Source organism: Callospermophilus lateralis, chromosome 15 (genome assembly GCF_048772815.1).
Source record: "Callospermophilus lateralis isolate mCalLat2 chromosome 15, mCalLat2.hap1, whole genome shotgun sequence".
Lineage (NCBI taxonomy): Eukaryota > Metazoa > Chordata > Mammalia > Rodentia > Sciuridae > Callospermophilus > Callospermophilus lateralis.
In genome coordinates this window covers 85,283,550-85,299,344 of record NC_135319.1, presented here as the reverse complement: position 1 = coordinate 85,299,344, position 15,795 = coordinate 85,283,550, and the positions used below count along the sequence as shown (strand labels likewise).

At 50.9% G+C, this 15,795-nt stretch overlaps 1 protein-coding gene across 9 annotated transcripts in view; it reads right to left on the bottom strand.

The window, feature by feature from the left end:
• Tacc2 (transforming acidic coiled-coil containing protein 2) overlaps nucleotides 1-15,795 on the bottom strand; it is a 190,705-nt gene that overhangs the window by 124,362 nt on the left and 50,548 nt on the right. For 8 of the 9 annotated variants that reach the window (XM_077105516.1, XM_077105517.1, XM_077105519.1 and 5 more), the window contains exon 4: nucleotides 1,576-1,677. In XM_077105516.1, coding sequence (XP_076961631.1) covers nucleotides 1,576-1,677 — 102 coding nt within the window. Of the gene's footprint in view, nucleotides 1-1,575; nucleotides 1,678-2,250; nucleotides 7,399-15,795 lie in introns of all 9 variants that reach the window. The other variant, XM_077105524.1, reaches the window with a different exon arrangement.

The window sequence follows — 15,795 nt, the reverse complement described above, 5'->3', positions numbered from 1 at the left end:
AGCCACGAGAAATGTCTGTACAGAGTTTGATGACAGAGGAAAAAAATGACTCTGTAAACAGTTAAGCTAAAAAACAGTGGGTGAAGTGACATTAAGACACTGAAACAGTAATCGTCTCTCTTTCCTTTATACACCTTACAAATAGGCCAGAAATTTTACAACATCTAATGCACACTGAGATGTGATAATTTACGATTTTTAAAGTGATAAAAACAATGAGCCATGAAATATTTATTGGGCTGCTCTATCTCTGGCTAAGTCTCCAAGAGGGGGATAAAGTGTGTACATCTTTAAACCCAAAGGCACTGATAGAGTCCCTTGTTGGCGGAGGAGAGGCTTCCCTAGCTAGTCCAACATCCTTCCTGTGCCTTCACTGGGAATGTAAGGCACATACCAGCAAGGGCTGCAGGAAATTTTTCACTGGTCAGCAGCAGAAACAGGCGTCAAATGCAGCTTAGCCTGCATCTGTTTGGGAGGCACAGGCCTCCACACTGGCCCAGAGTCCCGAGTGTCACTATTGTGGGCAGCAGAGGCAGCTGGGAATCGGAGGAAGCGCTCAGACTTGAAAAACAGGTGACCATGCATTCTTTCCGCATGTGCAAAATATGAATCAAATCATTTATAAAATGCCTGCAGCTGTTGGTGGAGACATAGGTACTAATTTAGACTCCGACCCTACCGCACATGTTTACAAATGTGCACATGCGAGCGCGCGCACATGCGCGCGCGCACACACACACACACACACACACACACACACACACGACAGCCCAAGGTCTTGGGATACTACAGAGCTTATCCGGAGTGTGCGTGTCCACGTGTTTCCTTACCTCCAAAGGATGAAACTTAAGCAGCAGCTCCGGCAGAATTACAGGTAACATTTCACTTAGGAAAGAACAGGCAGTCCCCCATAAGTGTGAGGATCTGGCCTTCACACACATCTATCACCCGTGCTCCTAATCTCAAGATCTCTGGGCAACGTAGGCTGCTGTTGATGAACCACACCTGCTTCAGGGATTAAACCAGTGCTGACCCATTTGCCTCAAAAGGCAATAAGCTAGATTAATGGGTGCCTGTGGCTGAGAGCACGAGGGGTTGAGGTATGATGTGCAGGTGGTGGAGAAAATGTTCTGGAAATTGATCGTAGCCATGGTTGCACAGCTCTAAGTACACTAACAGTTACTGAATCGTACACTGTATATTCTTTTTCTTTCTTTCTCTTTTGCAGTGCTGGAGATGGAATCCAGAGCCTCGTGCATGCTAGACAAGCACTCCACCATGCAGCTGCATCCCCAGCCTCATTTGTACACTTTAAATGAGTGGATTCTATGGTATGTGGCTAGTATCTCAATAAAGTCATTCCGATTTTTAAAGGTATTAATCACAAATATGAAAGGGACTCGGCTCATCTCACAACAGTGGCACTTTGAGTCATCTCAGCACCACTTCACCTGCATGCAGGAGGGGACTGGCTCTCTGACTCTCTTGTGTAAGACTCGTGTATAAAGACTACCCTCTTTAGTGAAACTCCCAGTGTTTCTGGGTCTGAGGAAGGCGCCGGTGAACTTCACTGACCTTTCTGGTCCTCCCACACAGCTGGTCTCATCTGAAGGGAATCTCGGAGCATCCTTCTCAGGAACCGTAGGTAAGGTAGCTGGGCCAGGCCCCAGGCTCTTTCTGGGACAATGAAAGGGAGCAATAGATAAGATAATGTTGATGGTAAGAGAGACATCAATCTCCTAGTCTTTTTTGAAAAACATATTTCCCAATGAAAGCTTTAAGTGGCTACTACACCAAAATCCTTCGGGCAGGGTGGGGTGTGGGGGAAACAAACGTCATACAACCAATGGCTTAGAGATGCTTCCAAATCATCTAAGCCCCTCTAAACATATCTAGACTCAAAAGCAGATATATCTGCATCTCCAGAAAAACATACGACTGATTTCAACCTACACCCACCCAAGCACTGCCAGCCAGTGAACGCATGACGCTTTTGCAGCGGTTTAAGTTAGAGGAATTAAAGAACAATAGAAAAGCAGCGAGGCATGTAAAACAGACAGTCCTCACTCCTCCAACCATTGCTCACATATTGCAGAATCTCAGCACATCCAGAGAGGGCAAGCGGGTATATCAGCCATTGGATATGTAAAACTTGGTCTTTGGGAAAACCACCCATCTATTGGATTGACTTAAAAAATCAGGCTGGGATTCACCCTTGAAGCTGAACCCACAAGAATTTAATTGAAGTACCTGTCAGCGTCTTGCTCTTCCGGAGCCAGGGGTTGCAGCTTTGAGTCTCCAGTGTCATCAGGCTCTGGGGGTGAAACACGCACCTCCCCATTCCCAGCTGGAGTAGGGAGCTCAGGTCCCAGCTGCTCCTTGGCCGGCTGGTGCCCACTTGGGCTGTCCCCTCGCAGGGCAGCTGTGTCCTCCATCGCCTGACGGCTCCCTGGCAGCACTGAGTCATGAGCTACGCCGGCGATCATCCTTGCAGCACCTGTTTCTGGCAGGTCACCAGATGCGTGTGCCCGTGCCTCAGCTGTGCTCAACGTGATGTCACCCTTCACCTCCCCAGCAGCTCCTGCCTTCTCGCTGGGCTCCTGGGGAGTGTCCAGCACTTCTCTAGCCAGTGGTTCAGGGATGCCCGGGTGGCCAGGGGCGTTTTGCATTTCCAGGAGGCTGGCATCAGCTTCAGGCTTCCTTTCACCCCAAAGCAGGTCACTATTAGCCTCGGGCTCAATTAAAACATCCCCACGGGGAGGAGAGGATTCTAGAGCACAGGTAGATTCGGGCACATCACCTGCACCCACCGTGTGAGCCAAGTCCTGGGTACCATCTTCTCTAGGGTGACTGTCAGAGACCAGTGTTCCCTGGCACTGTTTTCCAGAAAGAATTCTGTCACCTTGAATGGAGGCCTCTTCTCCAAGGCTCTGGGGAGCCACCTGGAAGTCAGCAGCTCTCTCTAAAGATGTCCCCTGAGCAGCCACTGGTGAGGAAAGGCCTAAAGCTAGTTCTTGCCCACCCCTCGCCTGCTGTGAGTGAACCTCGGCTCCCAGGTCTGGCCTCTCGCTTCTCCTTGCTACGAGTGATACACCAGTCACCTCCTCCTCAACACTGGCACCTGACTGGTTTTGCTCCAAGGCTCGCCCCCCAAGACCTGGCAGCTTGTCTGGAGCTGTATCCTGGGAAACCAGATGGGAAATCTTAGCCTCCACAGCCAACTCTGGCTTCTTCTCCACCCAGAGTCCAGCAGGAGGTGCAGGGAGAGTGGTGGCAGCCATTCCTTGAGTTCCATCTAGAAGCTTCTCTGGGCTTAGTAGCGTGGTGAGGTCCTTGCCCACCACACTCCTCCCAGCTCCTGCCTTTTCACTCGGTGCATTCTGGGGCTGGTCAGCAGTCAGGGCTCCAAGCACCGATTGCTCAAAGATTCTGGTGATGTGCTCCCTGAAGTCATGGAGCCCTACAATGGGGCTAGGCTGCTTGGAGCTTGCTTCTGTACCACCTGGTGCACCTCTCCTTGGATCTGGAGGTGTCTCTACCACCCTGTCCCTGCTGCCCTCTGTCTGTCTTGCTGCATCACCCACCATGCTGTCCTCGCTGCCAGAGCAGGCTGGAATCTCACAGGGCCTGGCCTCTGGAGCTGTGGCCACTTTGTCCTCCTCTGTCATCTGCTTACTCTTGGCCAGAAGAGGCATCCTGTCCAGGTAGGGCATGGAGTCCACAGGTTCCTCAGTGGTTCCAGCTTTGGGGCTTCCAGAGCTGGCAGGCACAGCAGAGTCCTCCCCACCTGAGGCTCCTGGTTGCAAGAGGAGGCTGGCCGGCAGCTTCACAGAGGCAGCCTTTTCCAGCAGGGACTCCTCCATGGGACAGGGACTTTCACCCCGAGTTGTGGGGCTCTCAGAAGAAACAGCTCTCAGACCACTGTCTTCTGCTCCTTTCCTGGCGGCTCCATTGATATGCAGGTAAGGGGTGTCAAGAGCAGCACCTTTCCCAGCCGGCAGGGGCCTCTCTGGGTCAGGGCCAGCCTGATGTGCAGAAATGCCCTCCGTGCCTCTGGGCATCCCATCCAGCTCTCCGGCCCGTGGCAAGGCATCCTGGTAGCTGGGCATGAGCTGCTCAGTCTCGCAGGACTCACCAGGGACGGAGGTAGAAGCTCCTTTCCTGGAGGTGGGGCAGTGCTCAGTCTGAGCAAAGGTGTCACTTGGAGCGGTTTGTGCTTCCCCTGGAGCTTGCTGCGTCCCTGGGCCTCCTTCACTGGCACTCTCACCAGCTGCAGCAGCCCCTCCTTCACCACCCTGCTCCCCAGCCAGCGGGAACTTCTCAAGAAGCTTGTGTGTCTCTGTGTCTGTGGTGGCCGCGGTGGCAGGGCACTCCATTTCTTGCTGTAGGGCCGGCCCTGGTTGCTGCCTCTCTTCCTGGGCTTGATCACATGTCTGTCTCTCTGGAGCATCCTGGGTGGGTGTGACTCTGGGGCTGGCCAGTGCTGGGGCTGCCAGACCATGAGCTGTATCCAGGAGGGCCACTGAGTCAGGTGGATGAGGCGGGGCCCCCACTGTGTCTCTACTTGCCATCTCTGCCTTGCACAGGCCCGAGGGTAGGGGCTGTGCGTCAGCTACCCCCACATCCCAGCAACATGCCCCTTCATGCAGGCTGCCTGCTTCCACGGTATCACCCAGCTCCTGTTGGGACTTGTTTGGCCCCTGCCCAGCACAGCAGCTTCCCTCCCCGCCCAAGCTCCCTGCAACAGAAGAGTCTTTTAAAGTGTCTCCTGCGTTAAGCAAGACCCCTGAAAGTTGGCCACAGCTGCCTGCTCCCTCTTGGCCATTCTCCCCTAATGCAGGCAACTTCTGTCCTGTTGGAGTTGGTAATTCTGACTCTTCCGATGGAGAACTCTCTAGAACCAAACTTGGAGCATCACACAGACTGTCTTTGGGGAGCACACTTTGAAGTTCTGAGCCAGATGCCTGCTCCTGTCCTTCATACGTGGGCAAGCACAGGTCCTCCCGAGGCTCCATGGGTACGTGGGCTGGGGAAGGACCTGCACCCTGGTTCTTCACACCTGGGTTGCATGGATAAGCCTCTTTCCCATTTGCAGGAGGTTGAGTCATCTCCCTGAGCTTATCAATGATGGGTGCCCCTGTGTCCGACTGTGATGGCAGGAGGCAGTTCTCAGAAGATAGTGGGGGCCTCTCAGATGCAGCTTCTCTGGTCCCACTGTCCTCTGGGTGGGACGGGTTTCCCTGAAAATCTTGCTTCGGACTGAGCATCGTATCCGCTGCTGGGGTCTCCTCACAGGGAGTGCTTGGCACATCAGCATGAACTTCCTGTCCATCTAGATTGTGGTGCCCTGGCTCAGAGGACTGGCCTGGGGATGTCAGCACGTTCTCCCCCTCACAGCTGCGGGGCCTCTGTGGGGACAGACGGCCCTCTGTCTTTTTTTCCAATGTGTTCTCTACCTCTTGGGCTTTGGATACAACCTCTGCAGCAGGAGTCGACAGGAAATCCGATTTCTCTGATTCTAAAGCAGGAAGAGACTCCATTCTTCCCGATCCCCACGTGTCCTGAAGGGTATCAGGGCATCTGGACTGCAACTCCAGAACGACATCCTCATCAGTTTCCTCTGGTGCTGGGGGCAGGACCGGCTTCTCCTCAGGGAGGAGCAGTGGGGTGGCTGCAGTGGTCACATTGGCACCAGCCGCCGCCTGCCACGCTACCTGCATTGACTGAGGGTTGGGCCCGTCTATGTGTCCAGCACCGTTCTTCCTGGGTGGCTGTGCCGAGTCTAAGCTGGGAAGGATTCTGCTTTGTTCGTTGCCACTTTGTTTCGAAACCTCATCTTTGTCCCCCTCAGCATTGGGCTTGCCACCAGGAGCCGGAGACTCCTCTGCCCTCAGGTTTCCAGGATCTGTACCACCAGGCGTCTCTGGGGTGGCATCCTGGCTCCTGTCTCTAGCCATGGCAGGACCCTCATCATCCTCGAGGGCCTTGGCTCCATCCTTCGGCCCCTCTGACCTTCCAATACTTTCACTCGAAGTCCCAGGAGGAGGAGGGGGCAGCGGCATCCCTAGTGCGACCCCCTGGCTTTGCTCCCTGTTCCAGAACTCTGCTCTCTCCTGAGGTGAGGGGGCAGGAAACTCCCCAGTACTCCCTTTTGGGTGCTCTCTCTCTCTTTCAAGATCTGATGCCCCCTCCTCCAACCCTCCCAACCCTGTATTCACCAGCTCTTTGGCTGCTTCTGCAGAAACTGGTTTCTCCGCCTGGGAGATCGTCTCCCTGGCCAACCGGCTGGATCCTCCTTCGGCAACAGGGATCTGAGCATCTGTATGTGCAACGGGGCTTGAAGCTGGACACGTTTCCTCAGTCGGAGTGAGTGGAGAGGGCTGGGCACTCACCAGCAAACCCCCAGCTGCCTGGCCACCTGCGGCCACACCGATGACTTGATGGGGTTCAGCTCTTTCTGTCCCTATCTGTGAGTGACCCTGAGCATCACTGGTGTCCAGAGGCTTCTTGCAGGAACTGCTGATTGCTGCAGCCAGAGCAGGACTGTGCGGGTCCCTGGGCAGCTGTGTGTGTGGCAGAGGTGGTCCCATTTGCTGCCAGCAGCTTTCCCAGGTGGCAGAATTTGCATCAGCTTCATAGGCGGGGCCTGAATTGCTGGGAGGCGGGCCGCAGGCCCCAAGGATTTCCAAGCTACCGGCTGAATGCGGAGGCGTCACCTCCACTCGGCCTGTTCCTCTGGCCGAGCTTCCTGCGGCTGGATATTGTGGTTCCCTGGTCTCAGGTATTGGGGGCCACTCCTCCAGGCCAGCTGAGCTCTCCTTGTCCAGCTGGACAGCAGCTGGGGCCTTGGTGGCCACTTGTATAGAAGCTGGTCCTTGCCCGGACTCGGCAGGGGAGCCTGCAGCCTCTTTCTCTTGGGCCTCGAAACCACCAGAGTGGCCCCCCGCTCCACTCGGCAGCTCCCTCCTCAGCCCTGCAGGCTGTGCTGGTGAAATTCCCGACAACTGGCCCATGTGGCCAGAGGAAGAGGAGTCCTGTGCCTCTTCCCTCGGCTCCTCGTCACATCCAGTACTGGGGACGATGGCAATTCCGCTGTGATGAGTAGAGCTGTCCCCCTCAGGGGTAAATGCCGCCATGACATCTCCCGGGGCACTTGGGGACGTTTCTGGTGTGGCTGTGGGGCTTGCCAAGCAAGCCTCTGGGGGGCACTCGGTGAAGGGCATGGAGGTCCTGGGCCACTCCTGCTCCTGGGGCGGCGGTAGGCCAGGCAGTGAAGAACCTCCCGGCCCCCTGGCTTCCTGTGGGAACTTCCTTGGCTCCGTCACCTCTGGGGACACGATGGTCGGATCCCGGCTGGCAGCACTCTCAGAAGTGGAGGGGGGGCTGCCGAGCCCAGCGCTGCCAACAGTGAAAACACTCAATGTTTCATTGGTTCTCAAGGGTGCCAAGGACAGAGCCACACCACAGCAGGTCACGCCAACCCGCCCCCACTCCAGGCCACCAGCAGCCTCCACCACAAATGTAGGGGCCCCCATGCAGCAGGCTGCTCCCCCTGGGAAGCCCTCCAGCCCCTCCCTTTCTCCAAGTCAGACATTCAGCTGGGGGCTTCTGTGCTGGTCAGCAGCAAACAGGGAAAGATGGAGACTCATTCATAATAATCTAAAACACAGGACACCCAGGAGGACCTAAAATGGGGGTTTGAACCAGTTCTCGGTAGACTATAAGAAGATCTTGAGTGCTTCTGGGAACCCTTTGATGTTCAGGAAAAAAGCCCAAGTTGGCCAGGCCAGGCTTTGAAATGGAGAGCTATTCTTGAACACAGTTAACATGATTCTCCGCCATTTGACAGGTGGTAAGAGAGACACAACCCAAAAGTCATTTCTGTTTAGCATGGAATTTCTGTACTCAACCAACATGTATCGCTTGGAATCTGAAATACCTTCATACCCCTATCTGTCCTGACTTGAACACACTTATCCGGGCAATGCATAAAAAAAGCAAAACAAAGCACGCAAGAAACTCAGAGGAACCGGTTCAGAGTCAAGAAGCTGCTGTAGATAGCCGGCTATCGCTATCATAAAAGAACTTATCACATGCTCTGCTTGATTGTTGCCCAATCCCATATAGTTTGAAGTAAAAATATTATTTTAAAAATAATTATTAATAATTTTAAGGCCGCCTGCGGTGGCACATGCCTGTAATCCCAGCAGCTTGGGAGGCTGAGGCAGGAGGATCTTGAGTTCAAAGCCAGCTTTGGCAACTTAGGGAGGCACTAAGCAACTCAGTGAGACCCTATCTCTAAATAAAATACAAAATAGGGCTAAGGATGTGTTCAGTGGTTAAGCGCTCTGGGTTCAATCATGAGTAACTAATTATAATAATAATAATAATTTTAAAATAATTTTTATAAATAACATACACACAATACAAAATTTGGAAAACAGGAAAAAATATCCAATGTGCTTGGCACCTTCAGTGTTCTAGAGATTTTTTCCTTTCTATTTTTTTTTCCTGTACAGTCTCTTAGGGGTATAATTTTTATTATTTGTACATCGCTGTGACTCTATACACTTGCTATGATTAAATATTTTCTGGTTTCAGGAGAAATTGCTGAATGCATAACTAATAGTGTTTCTAAAGCCATTATCTTTTTCCTTCAAGTTTTCATAAGGAGGAAAATAGTGAAGGAACGGCGTGGAATCTTTTTGTAACCATCTGTCACACACACGCACATTCACACACCCCTGGACCTGCAGTGTTCTGGACAAGGCCAGAGGAAGGGATCTATTCTCTGTGTTCACTGCCCAAATTCCAGGTTTCCATGCAAGACAGCACACGTGCATTCATATGTGAGGGAGGCACAGAAAGGGAGGGTGAAGTACGATCCTATTAAAATGTAAAAATATGTTCTATGGACTGAACTGTCTGTCCCTCAATACCCACATGTTGACATCCTAGTCCCCAATGTGACTGCAATGTGACAAGGCTTTAGGAGGCAAAAATTAAACTAGGTCCTAGCGTGGGGACCTAATCCAATGAGAATGGTGTCCTTATAAGACGGAAGACACTGGAAGTGCTGGGCAGAGGGAAGGCTGTGTGAGCCGGGAAGCGCCTCCCTAGCTGGCAAAGCTCTCTCCAGAATCCAGCCCTGCTGGAACCCTGACTGTTAAAGTCACCCAGACTGTGGTGTTTTGTGATGACAGCCCAAACAAACTAATAAAACAGAGGCATATGGCCATTTATTGTCCTATCCTTTCAACATTTTGGAGATTTCAAATTTTCCAAAATAAAAGATTGAGGAAACAATAATGAATGAGAGAACATCAGTGCCTGGCAAGGATCAGCTCATTAAACCGTGCTGACAGCTGGGTGGGGTGGGCAGCACTGCGGCCATTTGCAGATGAGAACACTGGGGAACAGAGAGGTTAAGCTTGGCTTTCAACTCGGGCATCTTCCTACTCTCTGCCACCAAGAATAAGAGCTTCCAAGGAGGGCAGGAGGCCCTTTACCTGGCCCCAATCCAGCCTCTCAGCCAGGCCCATCACCTCCAAACGTGCCATCATTCGACATTCTTCCAGAAGGTGTGTGCCCATAATCACCATGGCAGTCCCCATGGTGACTATGCTAACACCCATGCCTGCGTAAGGACACAAGACAGATGCCTGAGAACCCGGGGGAACTGGCTCTGGTCTCCACCCGATTTTTCTGACTCCAAAGCAGGGTTGACAAGGGCAAAGAGAAAGCTCCAAGGGTGAGATATCCAAGCCCCGAGGATGCTCAGAGGTCACCAAGATGGCCCGGTCAATGGAGAGCCCTGGCCCAGTGCTGCCAGCATATGCAAAACAAAACTACCCTGGGACTTGGGTAAAGCCAGAATGACAGGGCTCTTGGCTCACCTTTGCAATTCCCTCCTGGCAGAGCCTCTTTTTTTTTTTTTTTTTTTTTTTTTTTATTTGTACGGGGGATTGAACTCAGGGACATTCAACCACTGAGCCACATCCCCAGCCCTGTTTTGTATTTTATTTAGAGACAGGGCCTCACTGAGTTGCTTAGCACCTTGCCATTGCTGAGGCTGGCTTTGAACTCGCCATCCTCCTGTCTCAGCCTGAGAGGTGTGCGCCACGAGCCCAGCAGGAGCCTCCTTTTAACAAGCATTTTACATCTCATTTCAGGGTGTCCCAGCCACTAACTGAGGTCAAACAGTTTAGCAGGCTATAAAACTAATGGAGTGCTCCTTTTTTAAAAAATTTTATTTTTCTTTCTCTTAGTAGTGGGGATGGAATCTTGGCACATTCTGACACTGAACTATAACCCCCCCCCCAAGCTTATTTTATTTTATTTATTTATTTAAGACTGGATCTTCCCAAGTTGCTCCACCACTGAAACTTATTTTTTAAATGGACATGTTTCTTTCTCTTCCTCTCTCCCTGCTCCTCCCTAATCTCTCCCCCTCCCTAATCTCAGGGGAAACGGAATTACCTTTCTTCCCCATCCAAGGCAGAATCATCTGTCCTGAGTACACTTCTACCATAAGAATGAGGTAATCCAGACTTTGGGGATGGTACCAGAAGATCTCAGGAATGACCATCCCACTGAAAATAAGATAAACAAAACCACTTCCTTGCCCATGCCTCTGACAGCAACTGCCATTTAGGAGGGTGCAGTTTCCCTTAGGCTGACTGAAGTCATTACTAACTGGGACAAGATGATAAAAGTTGACTGTACTGGGGGCTGGGGTTGTGGCTCAGCGGTAAAAGTGCTTAACATGTGCGAGGCCCTGGGTTCGATCCTCAGCACCACATATAATAAAATAAAGGTATTGTGTCCAACTACAACTAAAAAATAAACTTTTTTTTTTTAAAAAAGGTGACTGTATTTTGGCATCTTGGGAAATCTTCTGTGTTCTTATCAGAGAGCAAACAGAAGTGAATTTTCCTCAGAGTATGGGACCCCCAGCAACTAACTGGCCCCCAAAAGTAACCCAGACATTGGTTTATTTACCATAAGTTGAGCATCAGCAATCTCTTTGATTACCCATCAGAAGCAATTTTAAAAGCCACTCACCAGGAACTGATCTGCCTAAGGGCAGGAAAAGTTCTAAGAACCTGGTCTGTTGAGGAATCTGCATTAATTAAGCTAACATAACAACCTTTTATACTTCAAGATTGAGTCCAAATGTGTGGGACCAGGCTGTGCTCAGAATCCAGGGGGGTGCTTTTCTCTGGCTGGGCAGCAGGGAGCTCAAAGGAAGTCTTTCAGTTTTGGTGTCAGTATCAAGGTCGCGGTCAGGGAAGGAACAAGGACCACAGCGTCCCAGTGCCGATCTTTGCCCATGGTGCCCGCCTGAGGCTGCTGAGCAGATGATGGGGACAGAGAAGGCCCTCCCCACTGCCCTGGTGAAGACCTAGTTCTGCATACACCCTGGGGGGTGGGGGTGCTTAAAGGGAAGAAGTTGGCTGGCTGTGGAACACAAATGTCCTGCACCCTGGACTTTAGGAAGACCATCAACCTGAGGCAAAACTCTTTATGGTGAAGAATTGCTCCACACTGTGTCCTTCCTAAGGCAGAGCCCCCGGTAAGCAGTTGTGGTGCACAGCAGCCTTGCAGGGGGATGCTCCTGGGCACACGTGAAGAAATCTGCCAGGGAGGTCCAAGACTGGCCTGGAGGACAAGAGCCGCTCCTCAAAACAGGGCCATGGCCTTGGGGCTGCCTGGGCAGAGTCCATTTCTGTACTTGCTGCCAACACCAGCCTCTTGCCTGGACAGGTGTGCTGCCCCTTCTCCCATCCACTCTAGCCCCTTTTTTCTGCTCTCCAGGCTGCAGCCGGAGCATTGGCTTGGAAGTGAGTCTGCTCCCGTCTCCCCTGTGGGAAAGCTGTGGCTTGGCTTTGCTATCAGCTTGGTGCAGCCCCCTGGCCTCCCCTGGCTTCCCCTGGCCTCCCCTGGCCTCCCCTGGCCCACATCTCCTGGAGCTCACAGCCCTGCATCTGCCTGAGACCTGGAGCCCTCCTGCTCCTCCCCAGCTCTCAGCACTGGTCCTCACTTCTCGGAGTGGCCTCCCTGGTCTTAGCTCCCAAATCAGATCTACTTTCATAGGCCCACCTAGAGCTAGTCGCAGCAGCCATCAACCTGGTCAATGACCATTTCCCTCAGGGAAGACTGGGTCCTTCTCTCTTCCCAACACTGTATCGGAGGTGCCTGGCACCAAAATGAACACTCAGTAAGTGCTGTTGAATATATAAGTGTATAATGAAAAGATGCACAGACAGGTGGGTGGTGGATGGACAGACACTACTGAAGCCAAATCAAGGACCCCAAATATGCAACAAGGCTCTCAAATTATAGTTGTTTTACTTGAAGATTAGGAAAGTTCTTTTCTTTCATACCACCATAGCATTTCAGGATAAAAAATATCTTATTTTTCAGATTAAGGCAACTGAGACCCAGCCAGGAGTGGTGGTGCACACCTGTAATCCCAGTGGCTCTGGAGGCTGAGGCAGGAGGATCCCAAGTTCAAAGACAGCCTTGGCAACTTTGCAAAGCCCTAAGAAACTTAGCAAGACTCTGCCTCAAAATAAAAAATAAAAAGGTGGACTGGGAAGGTGGCTCAGTGTTTGAATGCTACTGGGTTCAATCCTGGTACTGAAAAAGGAAGGAAGGGAAGAAGGAATGAACAAATGAATTAAGAAACAGAGACCCAGAAAAGGCAAAGTACTTCTCCTGAAGTGAGTCTGCAAAACCACACACAGTCCCTGCGCTCCCTGCAGGTCTAATGAGTGACGGTGACATGACAAGCAATTTGTCACTAATTACACAGGACAGGTTTCTGGGAATAATTTGTTATTTTTACAAATCACTCTGATTCAAAAGATAAGATTGCTGGGTGCCATGGCGTGTGCCTGTAATTCTCACTACTCCAGAAGCTCAGGCAGGAGAATCACAGATTCTAGAAACCTAGTAAGACCTGAGCAACCTAGTGAGACCCTGTCTCAAAATAAAACGAAATGAGCTGGAGAGGCAGCTCGAGGCTAGTGCGCTTTCCTGGCACCTGAGAAGCTCTGGGTTCGACCCCAGCACCACAAACATTAAGAGCTTCCCCTCGTGCCACCATCCCTGCTGCCCACTGCCTCCCACGCGCTGTCTGGGAAAGGAAAGGGCAGAGCTGGCCATGAGTTAGCGCGGCAGGATGCATGCCAACAGAGCAGGTGGCTGGGGTGGAGAAGAGGGTGTTCCCAGGTCCCTGCATTCCTACCTTGGCCGTCAAATGAGGGACTTTCTCAACACTGCTCAGTCTCCTCCGCCCCGTTACAGCCACCCTAAGGGGGTGAGATGTTCTGAGTGGCGAGAGGAGGAGAGCACCCAGGGTCCAGTTTCCCCATGGGTGGGGCTGAGGTGCTCAGAGTCTGCCCACAGTGCAGCTGTCTGCCTTGTGACAAGTGGACTGTGCCAGCTCCCTGTCCTTCCTGGCACCTCCACAGTCCTGGACAGGAAAGGTCAGCTCAGGGGCAACAGCCTGCCGTGGATCACACTGGGTTTCTTTGACTCTAGATCACAGCCGGTATGGAATCTGCTGGGAAGGGTGGGGTTTATCGGTCTCCTCAACCCCGACCACTTGGGGGTTCCTTCTCCCCACACGTTGCAGGGTGGTCAAAATCTGAATGGGCCTTGTCGTGTGGGGGAAGAGGCTGTTCCTTTCTTTTTAGGTGGGGGAGATGTTACCTAGGGCCTCTCCCATGCTAGGTGTTATGGTGTAGATGTGGTGTCCCCCAAAAGTTCACATGTGAGGTTCAGGAGAAAGGATCGGGTTCCAAGACTCTTAACCCAATCAGTGAATTAATCTGCTGGTAGGGATTACTGAGTGGTAACTGAAGAGGTGGGGTGTGGCTGGCGGAGGTGGGAAAGGGGGTGTGGCTTTGGGGTGTGTGTTTGTATCTCACAAGTGGAGTCTCTCTCTGCTTCCTGATCCTCGTGTGAACTGGCTCCCTCTGAACACTCTTCACCATACGTCCTGCTTTACCTGAGCCCTGAGGAATGCAGCCTGCTATCTCCGGATTGAGACCTCTGAAACTGTGAGCCCCTAAGTAAACCTTTCCTCCTGTGCACTTGTTCTGGTCGGGTCCTTTAGACACAGCAGGGGAAAAGCTGCCTAAAACACTAGGCAAGTCCTTCACTGAGCTACATCTGCAGTCGGTGGTCTCTTATTTAGTTGTTTATTAATGTCCTTTCCCCCTGGGTGCAACCTCCTGTAGCTTCCAGAGCTCCTCTAGCACTGCCTAACGAATGAGTGAAGACCTCTTTTAGCCACAGGGGTACAGTCATAAAACCTCTCACTTCCATTGACACCTGCACGGTCAGATTAGTACCTATTCCAGAGACTTTGGGAAAACAATTTTCACTTCAAGTGATCAGGCCAGGGACAGAATTCTCATGCCTGAGAGTTCACCGACCCTGGCAGCATGGCCAGACTTGGCTTTGTATTTTTAATCCAGTTTTATCTTCCTCTGCACATTCTAGAAAGTAGAGAGAGGAAAGGAAAGTTATTGGAGGGCCTATGGAATTATTGGGGGAAATGGTGTGTGTGTGGTGGATTAAAACCAAAAGTACTCTTACCATTCATCTGTACTTTATATGACTCCAAGGCCAAGGTGTTATTCAACTCACAAGAATCCATTATCCAGCTTAGTACAGGGGATGGAGATAAAGAAAATTCAAAAACTGCTTTTTAACCAATTTTTTCAGCAACTCTCCCTAGAGTCCTAAAGAGCAGTAGGTGATCCAATTTGTGAATCCCAGACTGGCTGCTGGAGGAGGCTGGATAGTTGCACCTAAGAGACCCCCACAGCCAGAGCGAGCTCCAGGATCTACCGTCCCTTCAAATGTATCCAGATTCCGACTTTTCTTAATGACCAGATTAAAAAAAAACAACAAAATCAATTATCCCAATAGAAAATTCTTCTTCTTTTATTCACAATAAATAAGAATTTTTAAGACTTTAATAAGCTCAAATCAAGAAATTTGGTGGAGCACTTACCTAAATATGAATAGTCCCATAATTTTAAGTTCAATCCCCACTGGTTATTCGTGGAAAAGTACAAATGACAATTTTGCTTATATAGTTGGATTCTGGTGACATTTTATTTTGACACTCCAAGGGCATTTGGAACAATAATGATAAAAGTATTTTTTTTGTTGTTACATTCCTTCTTATATTTTCGCCATAGCAAATGCAGTGCCAACCAGGGAACATGATAGAATCGTCCTTGGGTGACTGAATATCTTTCAGAGGATTTGAAGAACCCTCTAAACAATAAGATGTCACCAGTGTCACTTATCGGAGATTGAGCTCATGTGTACTGAGCTCAAAAATGTGATTAGGGGCTGGGGTGGTGTCTCAGTGGAAGAGCCCTTGCCAAGCAGGTATGAGGCACGGTATTCGATTCTCAGCACTGCATAAAGATAAATAAATAAAATAAAGGTCCATTGACAACTAAAAAAAATTCTTAAAAAAAAAAAAAAAATGGGATCCAAGTTTTGTTTTTAGGCTACACCCCATTCTCCAGGCCATTTTGTTGAGACTTGTCCCTCTGTGACCCCACGGACCTCTATGGGGGGTGCAAGGTCGATGAGTCACCATTACTGGGAATCAAGCTGGTTGAAGGTCAAAGACAAAAGGCCATCAAAGCTGGCATCCAAGGCCATGAAAGGACACAGGGGACCACCAGTGGCCGGGGTAGGAGGAGCTTCAGAAGAGAAAAGAAGAATTCTGCCCCAGAAAGGCTCTTATTCTTTTTTTCC